The 15,503-nt window shown below is 42.0% G+C and overlaps 1 protein-coding gene across 1 annotated transcript; it reads right to left on the bottom strand.

Moving 5' to 3' along the window:
* Positions 1–3,334: 3,334 nt before the first annotated feature.
* Positions 3,335–7,814, bottom strand: LOC131243972 (glycerol-3-phosphate 2-O-acyltransferase 6-like). The gene is made up of 2 exons (XM_058243635.1): positions 7,154–7,814; positions 3,335–4,529 (listed from the first exon to the last, which is right to left on the bottom strand). Exons 1-2 carry the CDS (start codon positions 7,769–7,771, stop codon positions 3,660–3,662), a joined length of 1,488 nt encoding a protein of 495 aa, XP_058099618.1. The 5' UTR covers positions 7,772–7,814; the 3' UTR covers positions 3,335–3,659.
* Positions 7,815–15,503: the final 7,689 nt, after the last annotated feature.

A 15,503-nucleotide genomic window follows, 5' to 3' on the forward strand; every position in this document is an offset into this window, starting at 1 on the left:
TCAGGGTCTCTCTCTAAAATCCTGAGATATGATCTATTTATAAGGATGGAGAGACACCGATATGGTACTCTACATCTGATAGTTTTTTGTATGCCTTATTACATTGAAAAGCGAAAATAATGCCTTAAACATGTATCTAATATGTAACTCTACATCCTATGGTTCCCTATAGTTCTTCGTATACCTTATTACATGGAAAGGCCACAATTTTATCTTAAACATGTATCTAATATAATACTCTACATCTTATAATTTTTTGTATGCCTTATTACATTGAAAGGCCATAATCTTCCCTTAAACATGTTTCTAATGTTTGATCCAATGCCCTTTATAATTATCATGGCCATCTACTATTTATTCAAGTCTCATGCAAATGAAAGTGATAAACCACAAGATGAACAATCAGGGTGCATTTGGATTATACTTTAGATAAAAAGGATGTAAAAAAGGTAATTATTACAAATGTATCATGTTTCTTTAAGAGAAAGGTAAAGAAATGAATATTAATCATTATAAGTTTTACATTCTATTTTATTATAAACTTTCTATCTAAACATGTCAAACAGTGTATTTTTGCATTGATGTGACATTTTAATAATGGTTAAGTGCAAGGATTATCATTGTGAACATACCATTTCATGTCTAAACACCTAAAAATAGAATCAAAGTAACTTGGTATGCCAAAGATAAGATTCGATGGGTGTAATTATTATACCTTTGCATGCAGTTACCGTGATAACTTGTAATCGAAACAAGCCCTTGGGGAGTGTACTTTGATCCCCTTGTAAATATGGGTAAACGAATAATGATTATTTACGTCCGCGTTCATAGGAGACTTCCCAATGCCAGATTGGCAATCACCTTTTTGAGTGTACTCTGTCACTATACTCAGGGTGGAAAGCATAACTAGTGCGGGGTCCACTATGATGCATATGACCTATCCATGCTGTCCATACCCTCCGCCAGATTATTTTATAGCATGATCTGAAAAATGAGGCTAGTTGAGAGCTCAAATGAACCACACCACCGAGAACAGTGGGAATTGAATGCATATGGTCGTAAAATTTTAAGGGCCCTAGAAGTTTTGGTTCAAGCTAATATTTGTTTCCCCTATATCCGTGTCTCTGTGACCTTATAAAAAATTTAGATCACAAACAAACATGTGGGCCCTAGGAAGGAAATATCTTTCAATAGTGGGCATTTGTAGGACGACTGTTTCCTATGGTGTGGTCCATTTGGGCTTCAGATCTACTCATTTTTTGCACATGTCCTAAAGTGGTTTTATAAAACGGATGGACGGAATAGATAACTCATATACATCACTATGGATGTCACATTTAAATCTAGAAAGAAATACTCACTAACTCTCATATCTTTGCAAACACGCATTAAAATCAATAATAACATACTCACGCGTATTTACACAGGAATTCAAAAATCAAAACCCATGTATATCATGTGTAATCAAAACGTTTTTAATTGTTAAAAAAATAATAATAACAGTTGGAAACATTTATAAAACCCTTTATAAATTTTCGAGTGCTAAATTTATTTATTTATTTATTTTTTTCCACACGACATGGAAACCATGACCTCAGTTTTGAAACTCATGGAGTCTACCACTAAGCCATGAGTAGGGGTCCATAGGCATATTCTAAGTACTAAGCTGAATGGTAAAAACAGCTGGATGAATATCTGGTCTGAAAGATCTAACTCATATGATAGCTTTTAGGAATTAAGCAAATCTCTTGGTGAACCATGGAGGGCCTCAATCCGACTTTGATGTATGTACGTAGCTACTTTACTTTTGTTAGCCATAACATGACCTCATAAAACATATCAAAGAGCATGTAAGTATGACCTTGTACTATTCCCCTGTTACACCCAGATCCATAGCTCAACTGGCAGACTGAGTGGAGATACCTCTTTTCGATACTTGAGGTCTTGGTATCGATGGCGGGGTGACTAACATGGAGTGTGTGTACTGACATTGGTGTCTACTAACAAGCTAACCCAGAAAAAAGAAAAGAAAAAGGTATTATTCACATGTTGCCATATTTAAGAATTAACCAAATCTAATAAATATATTAGTTAATCATCCTTCTTTATGGTTGAAAAATGGGCCGGCCCTGGACCTGAGCTGGGTTCAGAATAGTGGGCTGGCTATATGCGAAAGCCCTTTGTCATGTACATTGGCCCTGGTCCAGGCTTTGCAATGCTTAGCAAAAGCTGGCTCATTGATAGTAGGGTAGGTAAAGATTTGGGTCCGAAAACTCCGGACGGTGAGAATCACAGTAGATGGCTCATGTCTCCAAAGATCCAGTATCCCATGTTGGATATGTAGGCCTTACTGCCTTCTTTTTCTTTTTTTCTTTTTTGCTGAATGTGGAACGTCTATTCGTTGTCCTCTCAAGAAAATTTCTAGAGCACGGTACAACACCTAGGGGTGATTTTGATCATCGATCCAGATGGATGAATTATAGATGACCACTTCATCTCTTTTCGTCCTAGGTTTATAGCCTGGTTGGATGGCCCCGTCTAACATAGTGCAGCCCAATTCTAGAACACGATTAAGGGCCCTAAGTTTTAAGCCCAATAACCAATTGGGCTGGACATGGGCTTGCATCACCCCAGAGTCGGTTCACCCTTGACTCGAACTGGATGAGTCCCAGCTTGACTTGAAACTGACCGACTTGGTCAAGTTGCTGGGTCTTTAACCATGGGCCTCACCCAGCCCAAGAACAATTACTTAGCTCAAAGGCCAGGCTAGGCCTTGGTTCCTTTGCTCATTCGCTGCACATTTGGACATGGCAGCTCGGCCCAGTTGCAAACCTACTGTCCTAGGCCTGATATGAACTGGTTGGATGGGCGGAGGTTTATAACTTTATCCTTCCGGCCCTTTGTTAGGCCCAAAAGGCCCACCCAAATCTATTTGGGGAACAAAGTTGAATTATATTAATCCCCACATGAGGACATACACATGGTCCAGTGATATGGACCGTTGGTCTGGATGGACAATACTCCAAAAAAAAAATCCTCATTAGGACCATTCCAACCTTTCTCTCTCAGTGACCAACAGATGAGAAATACAGCAACGGTCTACGTTCAAGTAAAAAAAAAAAAAAACCCGCAAGATTGATCACTAGGACAATCCAGTTTATGGTCCGTAAACAGTAAAACCCCAACAGACCGATGGTCAGGATCAATGAACTATGGCCCCACACACACAACTAACAAACTCGAATATATTGTACAGACACTTGGATAGAGGAAAGAGAAATTAGGAAGAAGAATACCATTGCAATTGACGTGAACATACGAGGAAAAACAAACATTGAAAACAACAAATATCCTCCATGATTTTTGCATGCCCCCTCAACCGTTAAAACATGTACCCCATCCAAATTTCATTCTATGATTAAATTACTCTTTTATAATCACAAATTAACAACATGCAACATCACACTGCAACGACCCCACCTGACTCTATCTGACCCACCACCGATTCAACGGCGATCAGGGCCTCTACCCATACAGAGACACAAAATCACAACCTATATATGTATATATAAAAAAGATAGATAAATAGTCATATTGTCATGTGACATACACAAACAATACCGATTTGAAAAAAAAAAAAAAAAACCAAATATGGTAGCTTAAGCTTTCTCCTTTTTCAGCGGCACCCGTCCATCAGTTCCAGCCAGAATCTCATACTTATCCTTCCTAGTGAAGCTGGTGCACTCGAACCCCAGCGTCCCACCAAGCACTCGTTGCACGTAGTTGGCGACCTCAATGGCTGATTTGCCTCCGGTGCAAGTTAGCTCAGTGGGCAACTGGTTCAAGAACGTGATCTCGTAAGTAGGCCTTGGGTTCATGAAGAAAAAGTATGGGTCCATCATCTTCCACCCTCGAACGGTTGTCCCATGAAACATGCTTTGCTTTGTAGTGACTGCCACTGGGACGATCCTGTCCGTTAATTCTGCGAAGAGGGCACTGAACCTAAGAAGGAATGGTTCTCTACAGGTCGTCCCTTCTGGACAAATCACTAGATCGCCTTCTTCAAGCAACTGTTTGATGTGGGCCGCATCTTTCTCCCTTTCCCTCGTTAAGGCCACAGTTTTGATGGGTGCGATCAGCTCTGAGAACTTGCTTATACTATAAGTAACACAACTTATCTTTCGCCCTAGTGCGACCGCACATATGATTGGGTCTAACATGGTTCGATGGTTGCATACGAAGAGGACGCCACTCTGGCCTTTTTTAGGGGGTGGTGGAGGGTTGCCTTTGATGATGAGCTTGATACCGAGGATCTTGTACATGAAGCGGACGACACGTTCTGGTAAGGGAAGATCAAGGTAGATTCTGATGAGTGAGAGGACGATCCCGATCGGCATCCATAGGAAAGTGAAGAGGGCCATCAGAGGGGTGGGCCTCTGGACCAATCGACCGTCGTGAACGACAATCCGGTTCAGGAGTTTGTTTCTCGTCACTGGCGCGCATTTCATTTTCGGCACTATGAACCCTTCCTGCACACATACATGCATTCATAAACACACATATGAACTTTTAGTACGTGTGCCATTTACTGTCCAAGTAGAATTTGTGTTGTTGAAAATAAAATAAAGAGAAATTGGGATGAAAATGATGGGTTTGCTAGCCCCACATGCACAGCATGCCAGCCAACCTTGCAAGTGTATTTGACATCTGAAATGTTAATAAGGTGGGTCCAACCGTAACTTATACATTATAAATATGGACTGTTGGCATTTAAAAAATAAAATAAAATTACCTGTGCATTCCTTTAATAGAGTGGTCCACCTAATGAGTGTGTACCAGTCTGATTTTATTAATTTATTGTCATTTTTACAGTTTGTGCCACCGTATCTACTGGGCACATGTGTGGCACGTAAAGGTGCGCGGGCATACCTCGGAAATTTGAATTTAAGTGGAAATGCAGGACTGAGAATGAATATTGATAATGTTTAAAGAGCTCTCACGCGCAAGTAGAAGAATATGGGGCCCACCATGGCCCGTTTATGCCATCCAACAATGAAAATGGGATGCACCGGAAATGAGGTAGATACAACCATTGGTGGGTGCCACGTGAAGTTCGAGGTTATTGGATGGTTGTCCATTTTTCTCCATCGTGTGGTCCACCTGGTGATGATCTGATCAGTGTGATTATTGGGGCATCCCATTTTCGGGGCGGGGCAAATCTTTTGGATGGGTTGAGTACCATATATATATGTGCCACAACGGGCCCCACCATCTAGTCATGTTTATGAGACATTGTCAATCATACAATCATGAATTGAATGAAAGGGCACACTTCAATTGCGCACATCTCCCACAATTTAAGGACGGTTTGCACGAATCTAGAAAATATTTTTGAAAAGATAAATTTTCACAAGTCCATTTCCAAATGGGTGTACACCAACTAACGTGAATAAAAAAGGATCACACAAAAGCAGTGGGAATTTGAGGGGGAAAAAAGAAAGGCCCAGGAAGTTCCTTTAGTCAGAAGCTGTGTGGGAACCACGGAGAAGCCCGTAACAAATCCAGTCTGTACATCAGTTTTGCAAGACCACAATAGAACAGCCATCTTAAAAGCAGACATATCCAAAACTCCCGTGAGCCACACCATACGAAACATCTGAAATTGAACTCCCACCGTTGGAATTTTCCATTCCCATTCTTTCGTGTGGTGTGGCCCACTTGAGTTTTAGATCTGCATATTTTTAGATTTTCAGTCCTATTGTGGTTTTACAAAACTGATGGACGGAATGGATTTAGGCCCCACACATCTTCCGGCTACGGGAACTTCCTGGCCCGGTGCACAGCAATTCGCGTCTCTGGTTCTAACCGAACATGAAGATTGAGTGCAAGGATCCATCACCGTCGAATCTTGGATTGGATGGTGATGCTGCATGCATAAATGGCCGGTGTGTGACCCCACACAAAGAGCCAAGTCAACCAAACAGGTAAGGAGAATTTCCACGTGGACCCACAGGAATGGTAAGAATAAACCCGAAAAGACACGTGTTGACGTTCTTTAACAAGACAAAATTAAGGGGAACAAGACAATTGTGATTGTTCATCTCTATTTTTAGATGGTGGTGACAAATCCCTCGGACACGTGGCATACATATAAGTTAATCCACACCGTCCAAATTCTATGGATCAATGCGGATTGAATGTCTACTTACCAAAAATTGCATTGAGCAGAACAATACTCTTTTCCTGATTCAATTACTCTGAAATTCAGATGTCCATGCAATAACAGTTTTACAACTCACAAAGAGCCAAATGAAACAAAACCAACCATTTTCAACGGGTTTTTATGGAAAAAAGAAAAAAAAAAAGAAGAAAAAAACCCAAACACCTGAATATATGACAGCAAACCTAGACTGATTTGAATTTTCGAAAGGACACTGATGGACTCCAGCACTGTGGGGACCATGAGATGCCTTTATGAAATCCCTCCCATCAAACAGGTGTTACACACCATGACTATCACACTAACAAAAAAATCAAGCAGATCCGATCATCAAATGGGCCACATCATAGAAAACAACATATACCTCCGTAAGATTTTCAATTCCACTTGCAGACCTGATAATTGAATCAGCCTAACTTTTGGGGTTTTTATTTATTCATTTATTTATTATTTTTTTGAACAAGCACTCCCACACCCCACACACTCACACACCCCACCCACGCCACATGGGTATTCGATCCCTGGGGTGAGTCTTTTTGGGTAGTTGATCACCATGTTGGGGTGTGCCTTTTTGGACGGCCTAGATATCATACACAAACCACGTCGACCCCACAACGCTCACCTTACCACCTTTTCTTGTCTTAAAAATAACCAAGAGAATTGTGGTCATTGTGACATGCATCTGCACAGGCACCGGATTTTTTGGAAAACTCAAAAAATAGTCTAGGCCTTTTTTTTTTTCATAGATTCAGTTTTTGTTTGTTTTTTTAAGGATTTTTCTTTAATATAAAATCCCTTATTTTTAATAGTAATTTTTGTACTTGGAAAATGCCTAAAATGAAGAAAATAAAGGAACTTTAATTACCCATTAAAAAGCCAAATTAAATATGTAACAAGAAATTCGAAGTGAAAGATGGTTTATAAATCACTAACCTTGCAAATGGACATAAAATCAAAATCAGTCTCTCTATCACCAATGCCCAAATCCGGCAAGTTCTCACCGAATTCCCTCTCAAGGGCATCTCTCTTGTGCTCCCCGACGAGTACGCCCGGTTTCTTGATGAACCCAGTCGCCCTTCCTGATTTCGTAACCTCCAATTCAGTCCCTAGCACCTTGTCGGCACCGAGAAAGCTCTTCACAAATGGCTCCACCATAATTCTTGGATTGGCAGTAACAATGTATCGCTTCCCAAATGCACTAAACACCCTCCAGCTCTCCGGGTGCACGTCTTCGGCGTAGAACCTTGGCAACACAGACCTTGATACAATCTCAATGTCTCTGATCTTCAATCCCGCGAAGGAGATGAATGCAATCATCTTGATGGCCAACGATTCAGAGGCAAATATGTATACGAGGAAGATGAGAGGGACCGACGCCAGGAGGACTAGTCCTCGAAGAATGCTACCGGCTTCTATGGCGATGAGCATGAAGTAAGGGAAGGCGCTACGGGATATGAGGAGGGTCCCATCAAGATCTGCAGCGACCGTCTGGTTCGATCTCCCTTCCGAGCTGCATTTCGAGATTGGATCAAAATGGTGCAACCCCATCATAGCACACCCACAGAAAGATGGATGGATAGGGATAAAGTTAGAGAGAGAAAGAAAGAGAAGGTTGGTGTTGTGGAGAGAGATGGTGGGAATTTAAATGGGAGAGGGAAGGTTTCTTAAGTTGTTATTATGATGGGATTAAGGGCTGAGATGATAACAAAGGGAGAAAAAAAAAGGGGGGGAACCTTTTCTTGCAAGTTTTAACGTGGTTTTGGCTACTTGTATGTATAAATTAGAGCAGGTGTGAGGAGGGCAAGTAGTTGAACTTCGAACCAACACAGCCCTAATTTGAATTGGCTTACTTTCTGGACGGCGCGCTTTGAAGCTGGCCAGTTGGGTGTTTGGCTCGAGTCGATATGTAGGTGGTGGACCCATCTCAGTCTCGCTTGGACCTGGCTTAATTAAAGATCTTGAATCATCGAAATTTCTTGGACTAGACTCCATGGCTCGGTGCCATTTGAAAAAAAATGGTGGTGGCTCAACCTCTTGACATCTGGCATGCATGAAAGCTGATCCAGACTGTTGGAATCGGGGCCCCTATTGGGGATGGAGCATATCCTGTTAATCATACTGATTGGACGATCCTAACCATCAAGTTTTACTGGTGGTGGAGATGGCAGGAAGGAAAATAATCCGACAGCCCAATTCAATAGCTATTATCATTTGGTATTAATTGTTGGGTCAGTGTGTTTTAAGGCTATGCTCCATCCAAAACAATGGTCCCATGATTTGGGCAGTTTGGCTGGCGTGGATGTGTGCCACGAGTGAGATGGACGAGTCACCACATCTTAGGAAACAGTGCAAAACTCACACGGATGTAGCAAAAATTACTTTGCTATATTGAAGAAGGTTCCTCTTCATTAAATAAATAAATAAGAGAATGGATTAATTAGTAAAAACATTCCTTCTCATAGAAGAAATCAAACTTTAATTCAACTAGTATAGAAAATGCCGCCTTCATGACATACCCCAATTCAAAATACATGCCGCATGAGATTCGTTTCGTTCCTTATGTAAAGAGCTCACATGCAAAGACGGTCGTCCATCTTATCTTTTTCGTACTTACCATAACTAAATTATGATCCAATAATCACGCTTTTAAGAATGGTCATCGACTTTCATTTTTTGAGCCAAATGCTGCCACGTGTCAAAAATTCTAATGCTTTGTCAGGTAGACACGTAAAACATAAATTCATCCAATTTTAGTTAATAGTAATTATACATTATAATTCTTTATTATAATCTTTAATCGGTCCTTGATTAATGATATATGCATGTGTGGGTCCCAAACGAATTGGGTCTGAGGGCCCACTCAACTTTTTTTGTGGACCATCTTCTCATGTCCCCCTCACATGCCGAATACTCGGCCGACCAAAATTCAGGTGGGCCACACCATGGGGAAACTTTGAGATGTGTCGAGCCTATTATTGTTTTTATATACTATCTGATCTATTCAGAAGATGTGGCCCACCAGATGAATGGACACCCCAACCCCAAAAAGTAGGCCGTTCAAAAATTGACTTGGTGCACGCCACATGATCGATCTTAGAAGTTTTAGGCCTGATTTAGAGGTCTTGGAAAACATGAGGAGGCGCACGCAATGGACGGATTGGATGTTACCCACACACTACAGTGGGCCCCACGCATTGCGATGTGTGTTAAGCTTAAATCCAGCCAGGAAACAAGCAGGTTGTGAGCAATGTTCATCCGTAATTCGGGCTCATGCATCTTGCGTTGCCTAAAGACATGAGACCAAAACAGAAAATGTTTCCAAAATGAGAACTCTGAAATTCCATTTCGATGCGTGCATAGGGATTCCCGCCCTCATGACTTTGTGAAATGCGCGTGGGCTCAACCTTTTCTGTTTTCCGCAGAAAACGCAAACTCGTTTGATAATGGAAATATTTTGGTGGGCCCAAGATATAGAAAGATAGTAGATAGCTAGCCGAGCCATATTGGATTTGACTAAGCTTGAGCTACTTGATGCTCTCTCCCATTAAGTCCTGTCCCCCTACAACGTTTGTACATTTAGCTTATTCTACAAATACAGCCTCTGGGCCCACTTTGATACAGGGCACACATCCACTCCGTCCATTTATTTCACGTCTCCAAGCCCACCCAGTAAATTTAGACCGATCCTGATTAAGATGGGGATTCCCTTCAAGATTTTGTGTGGGGCCACCGTGTTTAATTTGTGCATGTCATCCAATCCGTTCATCAGATGCGTCCTACCAGGATGAATAGACAACCCAAAAACAGTCCGTTGAAAAATTCAGACGGGACAAACCATGAGGTTTTAGACGTTTTGGGCAAGATTTTTACACGGTGGGCCCACATGAATTTTGAATCGGCATGGTGAACTCGAGGGACGCACCTGATGCACGGAGTGGATGTCATGCACACACCACGGTGGGCCCCACACACAATGCTGTAGATAAGCTTAGTCGACAAAGAGGAAAACGTATGACTTAGGTGAGAAAGAACACCAACTTTGGGAAATTTATTTGGATGGCGTGTGTCTGTCTTTACTTTTCTATCGAAATCTCAACTCTCCTTATTATCTTAGGAAAGTCTTGAAAGGGGTAGTTATCTGTGTCAACTACCTCTTTGTTCTGTCCTTTTCCCTTCCAAGGACGTAACCCTCATGAATAGCCATCCAATTGGGTGGGCCCCACCGTCTATTTTCTGTAGCCCAAAATCAGGATGGTTTGTACACTGGGCTTGCTACATTTATGTAGAAGAAAGAAAGAAATTAAAAGTTTTTTTTTTTAAAAAAAAGAAAAACACAGAGAGAGAGAGAGAGAGAGAGAGAGAGAGAGAGAGAGAGAGAGAGACGGCTTCATATATAATGTACACGAGTGGCACTGTAAATGATCTAACCAATCAAATTTAGGCCACTCACACATAGATGTTGGGTGTCACATTATTAACGGTGCAGATTTTTGCTAGCCTGCCACATTGGCATGTGTGGGGGAGTAGGAATCAAATAGTCACTCTCGCGAGTAGCTTAAGTACTTCTGAAAATCTGATGGACCTCGTGCCTTAGAATTCAGTGTCCTCCAAGTGCAAGCACGCAACGTGTGACACGTGTCTGATCTGTGAGCTTTCACTCAAAACTTTGGTAATTGATAGACATTCAAAAGCATAAATAAAAAAATGTGGATATAGAAAAGGGAATGCACTCGCGAGAAGGCCTACATGGGCAATCGTTTGGTTCGAGTGGGCCCATGGTTCCTTCATATGACCGTTGATCACATCGGACTAACCCAATACGTAGAATGTTATGAAAATCTGAAAGACTGAAATTCTTCAAGATTAAAACATCCTACCCATCAAGTTTTGTGACTTTTTCTGGACCTTTGCTGGACACGGATCGAAGGGTTAGAAATCTCTGATATAGGAGGAATTTGGGAAATCCATGCATCAACCTTAGTAGAGCCCATAAGATCAATGGTCTGGATCACCAAACAGTGGACCCCATTTATACACAACTGAAATACTGAGAGGGTATTTTGGTCCTTTGGATTAAGGGGCTGCTCCCATTAGGGTCTTTTGGTTAGTTCCTTGAGAGGATGTACAATAGCAGATGTTGGGTGTGGTAGCTGCTATATTTGGAGTGACTTTTGGTGTGCATGTAGTTGTAGCTTTCTTTAGCGTACCAAAACGTACATAATTATTTATACGTTGTTTCAACAGCTAAGATAAGAGATAATATATATGCATTTTGTCTGGTTGTCCACAACTAGGGTTACAGTTTAAATACACTCTCTTTTATGTGGTCCCACAACTAGGGTCAGGGTTAAAAATACTTCCATTTGTTGTGCATGAGTTATTAAGATGGCCTGTGTAATTAAAGAGAAATGATCACATACAGCATGCAGTCATTTCTTCCATGCAATCGTGTCACATACATAAGATAGGTTATTGGTTGAAAAAGGTGGGCCACACCATAATGATCGCCTGGTGCCAATATAAGGCTGGTACACTCATTGAATCAGGATACAACATCAAAGTCAATGGACAGCTGATGGTATGAGTGAATGTACTGGTGTGGCCTACCTTATAAGTAGATAGGCAAGATTTCTTGCGAAGATGATATTCATGGTGTGAAGCAGCATGTGCACGGATCAGATATACATGAAAAAATAATCTAAATCCATTTTTCCTAGTCGTATTACCTACTTGAGCTACTCCAAAATGCATCATGCGATAAAGTTGGTTACACAGCAAACAACATGGAAGGGTGATGTATTGATCAAGACCGTCCATTTAGTGGTAACTATCATGCATGCATGCATGGTCCATGTTTTGAAAGTCACACCTATTGGACGATCCTAACATTTCTTTACTTCACTTCCTAGCAAGTGACAAAATGTGTTGACCGGCGTTAAGCATCACTTTGAAGGAAGCTTGACAGATGGCTAGGATCGTTTTATATGTGTTGACCGGCGTTAAGCATCACTTTGAAGGTAGGTGTCGAAAATGTTGTCAGAAAAGTCTTCACCGCCTTCGACCGGTCGTAGGGATTGCTCGACCGGTCGTAGGGGTCATCTCGATCGGTGGTAGCCCGCTCGATGTGAGCTCACTTTTTGGTGTCCGGGCCGCTCGACCAGTCGTGGGAATTACTCAACCGGTCATAGGGGTCCCTCGACCAGTCGTGGACTCGGCTTGACTAGTCGTGGTTACGTAAATTCGTTTCCGAATTTGATGCGGATTGCGAATTCTGTGTCGCCTTTCGCAAGGGTGCGAAAGGGAAGTTGCCTAAACTATAAATAGGTGTCTCTAGGGCTTTTCTAAAGTATGAGAAATTATTCTAAAGCATTCTAAAGGGTTATAGGATTATCAAAGGGTTTAGCAAGGGTGAGACTCGAGGTTGTTCGAATCGGGTAAGTCCTCTCTCTTGTAATTTTCTTTTCATAGTGAATTTTCTGTCGCTTTGTGCCGTGTTTTTTTTCCCGCAAGGGTTTTCTATGTTAAATTTGTGTTCTCTTGTATGTGCTTGGTATCATTGGATTACTATCATAGATCTAGATCTGTGTGATTCCGCAAGCCAAAATCCCAACAAGTGATATCAGAACAATCGTTGGGGCACATATTTGAATCTGAGGGATTAGTAATAATGGCGAGCACCAGGTATGATATTGAGAAATACTCAGGGAAAAATAATTTTGAGTTATGGAAGATCAAGATGATGAGTTCTTTAATCAAGCAAGGCGAAGATGGTGCTCTTGAGGAGCGAAAGTCTACTATGACTGATGATGATTGGAATACTCTTGATAAGAAGGCTTTATCATCAATCCATTTATGTCTCATGGATGAGGTTCTCTACAATGTCATGAGGGAGAAAACTGCGGCTAAGTTATAGGCAAAGTTAGAGGATGTCTATGCGAAAAAATTCTCTGAAAATCGCCTACACTTGAAGCGGCAGTGGTATAACTTCAAAATAGCAGAGGGGGGAGATCTGGAGGCTCACATCAGCAATTTTAATAAATTAGTTTGCAAATTGCTGGATATGGAGGAAGTAATGAAAGATGAAGAACAAGCATGTATGTTGTTGAATTCTCTTCCAGCGTCGTATGAGTCATTTAAGGACACTATGTGCAGCACGAGTAAAACCCTTAGTGTCGACACCGTTATCTCAGCCCTTCAAGGGAAGGCTATGAGAAAGCTAAACGGCTATATGGGGACATCTTCTGATACACTGTTTACAAGGGGTAGGAATTCTGAACAAGGTACGGGTTCTTCAGGTTCTAGATCCAAATCCAAGGATAAGGGAAAAAGAAAAGTAAAATGCTGAAATTGTGGGAAGGAAGGACATATGAAGAAGGATTGTGAAAATCCTAAATCAAAGAGAGAAGATTCTGAAGCTTCGTACAGGGAGGCCAATGCTGCCACGTCAGATGGATCGAGTGGATGTGATGGTAATGTTTTATCTGTGTCTACTATCAGGCGGCCATACGATGATCATAAGGACGAGTGGATGCTAGACACAGGAGCATCTTTTCACATGACTCCTCATCGGAGTTGGTTCACCAGTTACAGAGAGTGCGATGGTGGACAGATATTTATGGGCAATGACATTGCCTGTAATGTTGTGGTTGTTGGTTCGGTGCACATCAAGATGTTTGATGGGGTGGAGTGTACCTTGACTGATGTCAGGCACGTTCCTGATTTGAAGAAGAATCTGATTTCTCTTAGTGTACTTGAGGTAATGGGCTGCAAGTTCACATGTATTGATGGTGCTCTTAAGGTATCTAAGGGGACACGGGTAATCATGAAAGCGCAACAACTTGGTAATTTGTACAGGTTGATCAAGAGAACTTCAAAAGGTGGCGCTGCAGTAGATGTAGAGGATTCCACCTCTGCACGTGTGTGCATGTTGGGCATGGCCACATGAGCGGGTAGGGCAAGAAGGCTGAGACGTGCGGACAGGGGTACAGAGTAGGTGGAGCATCCACCTGTGGGAAGAATCACACGGCATGATCGCAAGATATCGGCGAGGTACATGGACGACTCCAATATTGCAGGGGATTCATCTTCTATTCAGATGGCTCTAGGTGAGCCTAGTGCTGAGAAGTGGAAGGTAACTATGGGTGATATGATGGATTCTTTGTACCAGACCGACATATGGGAGCGGGTGGAGCTTCCAGTGGGTCAGATGCGTTGATGCAGGTGGATCTTCAGGAGGATACAGTATAGATACAGGGCAAGATTGGTAGTGAAGGGTTATGCTCAGAGAGAAGGGATCGACTTCTCAGAGATATTCGTGCCGACGGTATAACAGGTGTCTATTAGATCCGTGATTGGCACTGGTTGGCCAATGTGATCTTTAGCTGGAAGGATGGATGTGGACTCTGCACTTCTGCAAGGGAAAGTGAAGAGCAGATCTACATGAAGCAAGTAGAGATGTTTGAAGTTAAAGGGGCTGAGAAAAGACTTTGCAGGAGGTCGTGGTTCGACCTATCGCCTAGGCAGTGGTTTGATTCCTTCATGATGAGTCAGGAATTGATGACATGTAGATCGCTAATTATGACATTTCTGAAATCAATGTATTGAAGACTCGGTTAAGTGAGACATTCAAGATGAAGGATCAGGGGGGCTGCAAAGATGCTTCTCGGCATTGAGACTGAAGGAGGAGTAGGCTTTGGTAATCACAGGAGGAATACCTTGTTTGTAGGTATTTATTAAGGATGTGATGGGCCAGGTAAAGCCGAAGAGCGTTCTCTACGCGTCTCTCCTCAAGTTTTCCTCATGACATGTCCCAAAACAAATGAGGAAAAGCAGGATCTTTCATGAGCTTTATTCAAATGCGGTTGGCAGTGTATGCCATGGTTTGGATTAGACCGGTTATTTCACAGGCTATCAATGTTGTGAGCAAGTACCCCGACAAGCAATATTGGGTAGCAGTGAGATGGTAAGAAAACAACGTCTTTCCTTTTGAGAAGACAGGAGCAAAGGTGGTTGAGCACGTGGATTTTAATCCGGAGATATGCTCACCTAGATCGTTCCTACAGAGAAGTTGAAGTTCTGTGAAACTTCTCTGGGCTTGACAATGGCGTAAAAGAAGGACAGAGTGTGCACGAGAAGTATTGATTGAAGCTATGATGTGATGAAGAGATAAGAGAAGAGATCAAGGAGCTACACGGTTGAAGGTTGAAGACTTGGTGGAGATTGTTGTCAGAAAAGTCTTCACCGCCTTCGACCGGTCGTAGGGATTGCTCGACCGGTCGTAGGG

This window comes from Magnolia sinica, chromosome 4 (genome assembly GCF_029962835.1).
Source record: "Magnolia sinica isolate HGM2019 chromosome 4, MsV1, whole genome shotgun sequence".
NCBI classification, from domain to species: domain Eukaryota; kingdom Viridiplantae; phylum Streptophyta; class Magnoliopsida; order Magnoliales; family Magnoliaceae; genus Magnolia; species Magnolia sinica.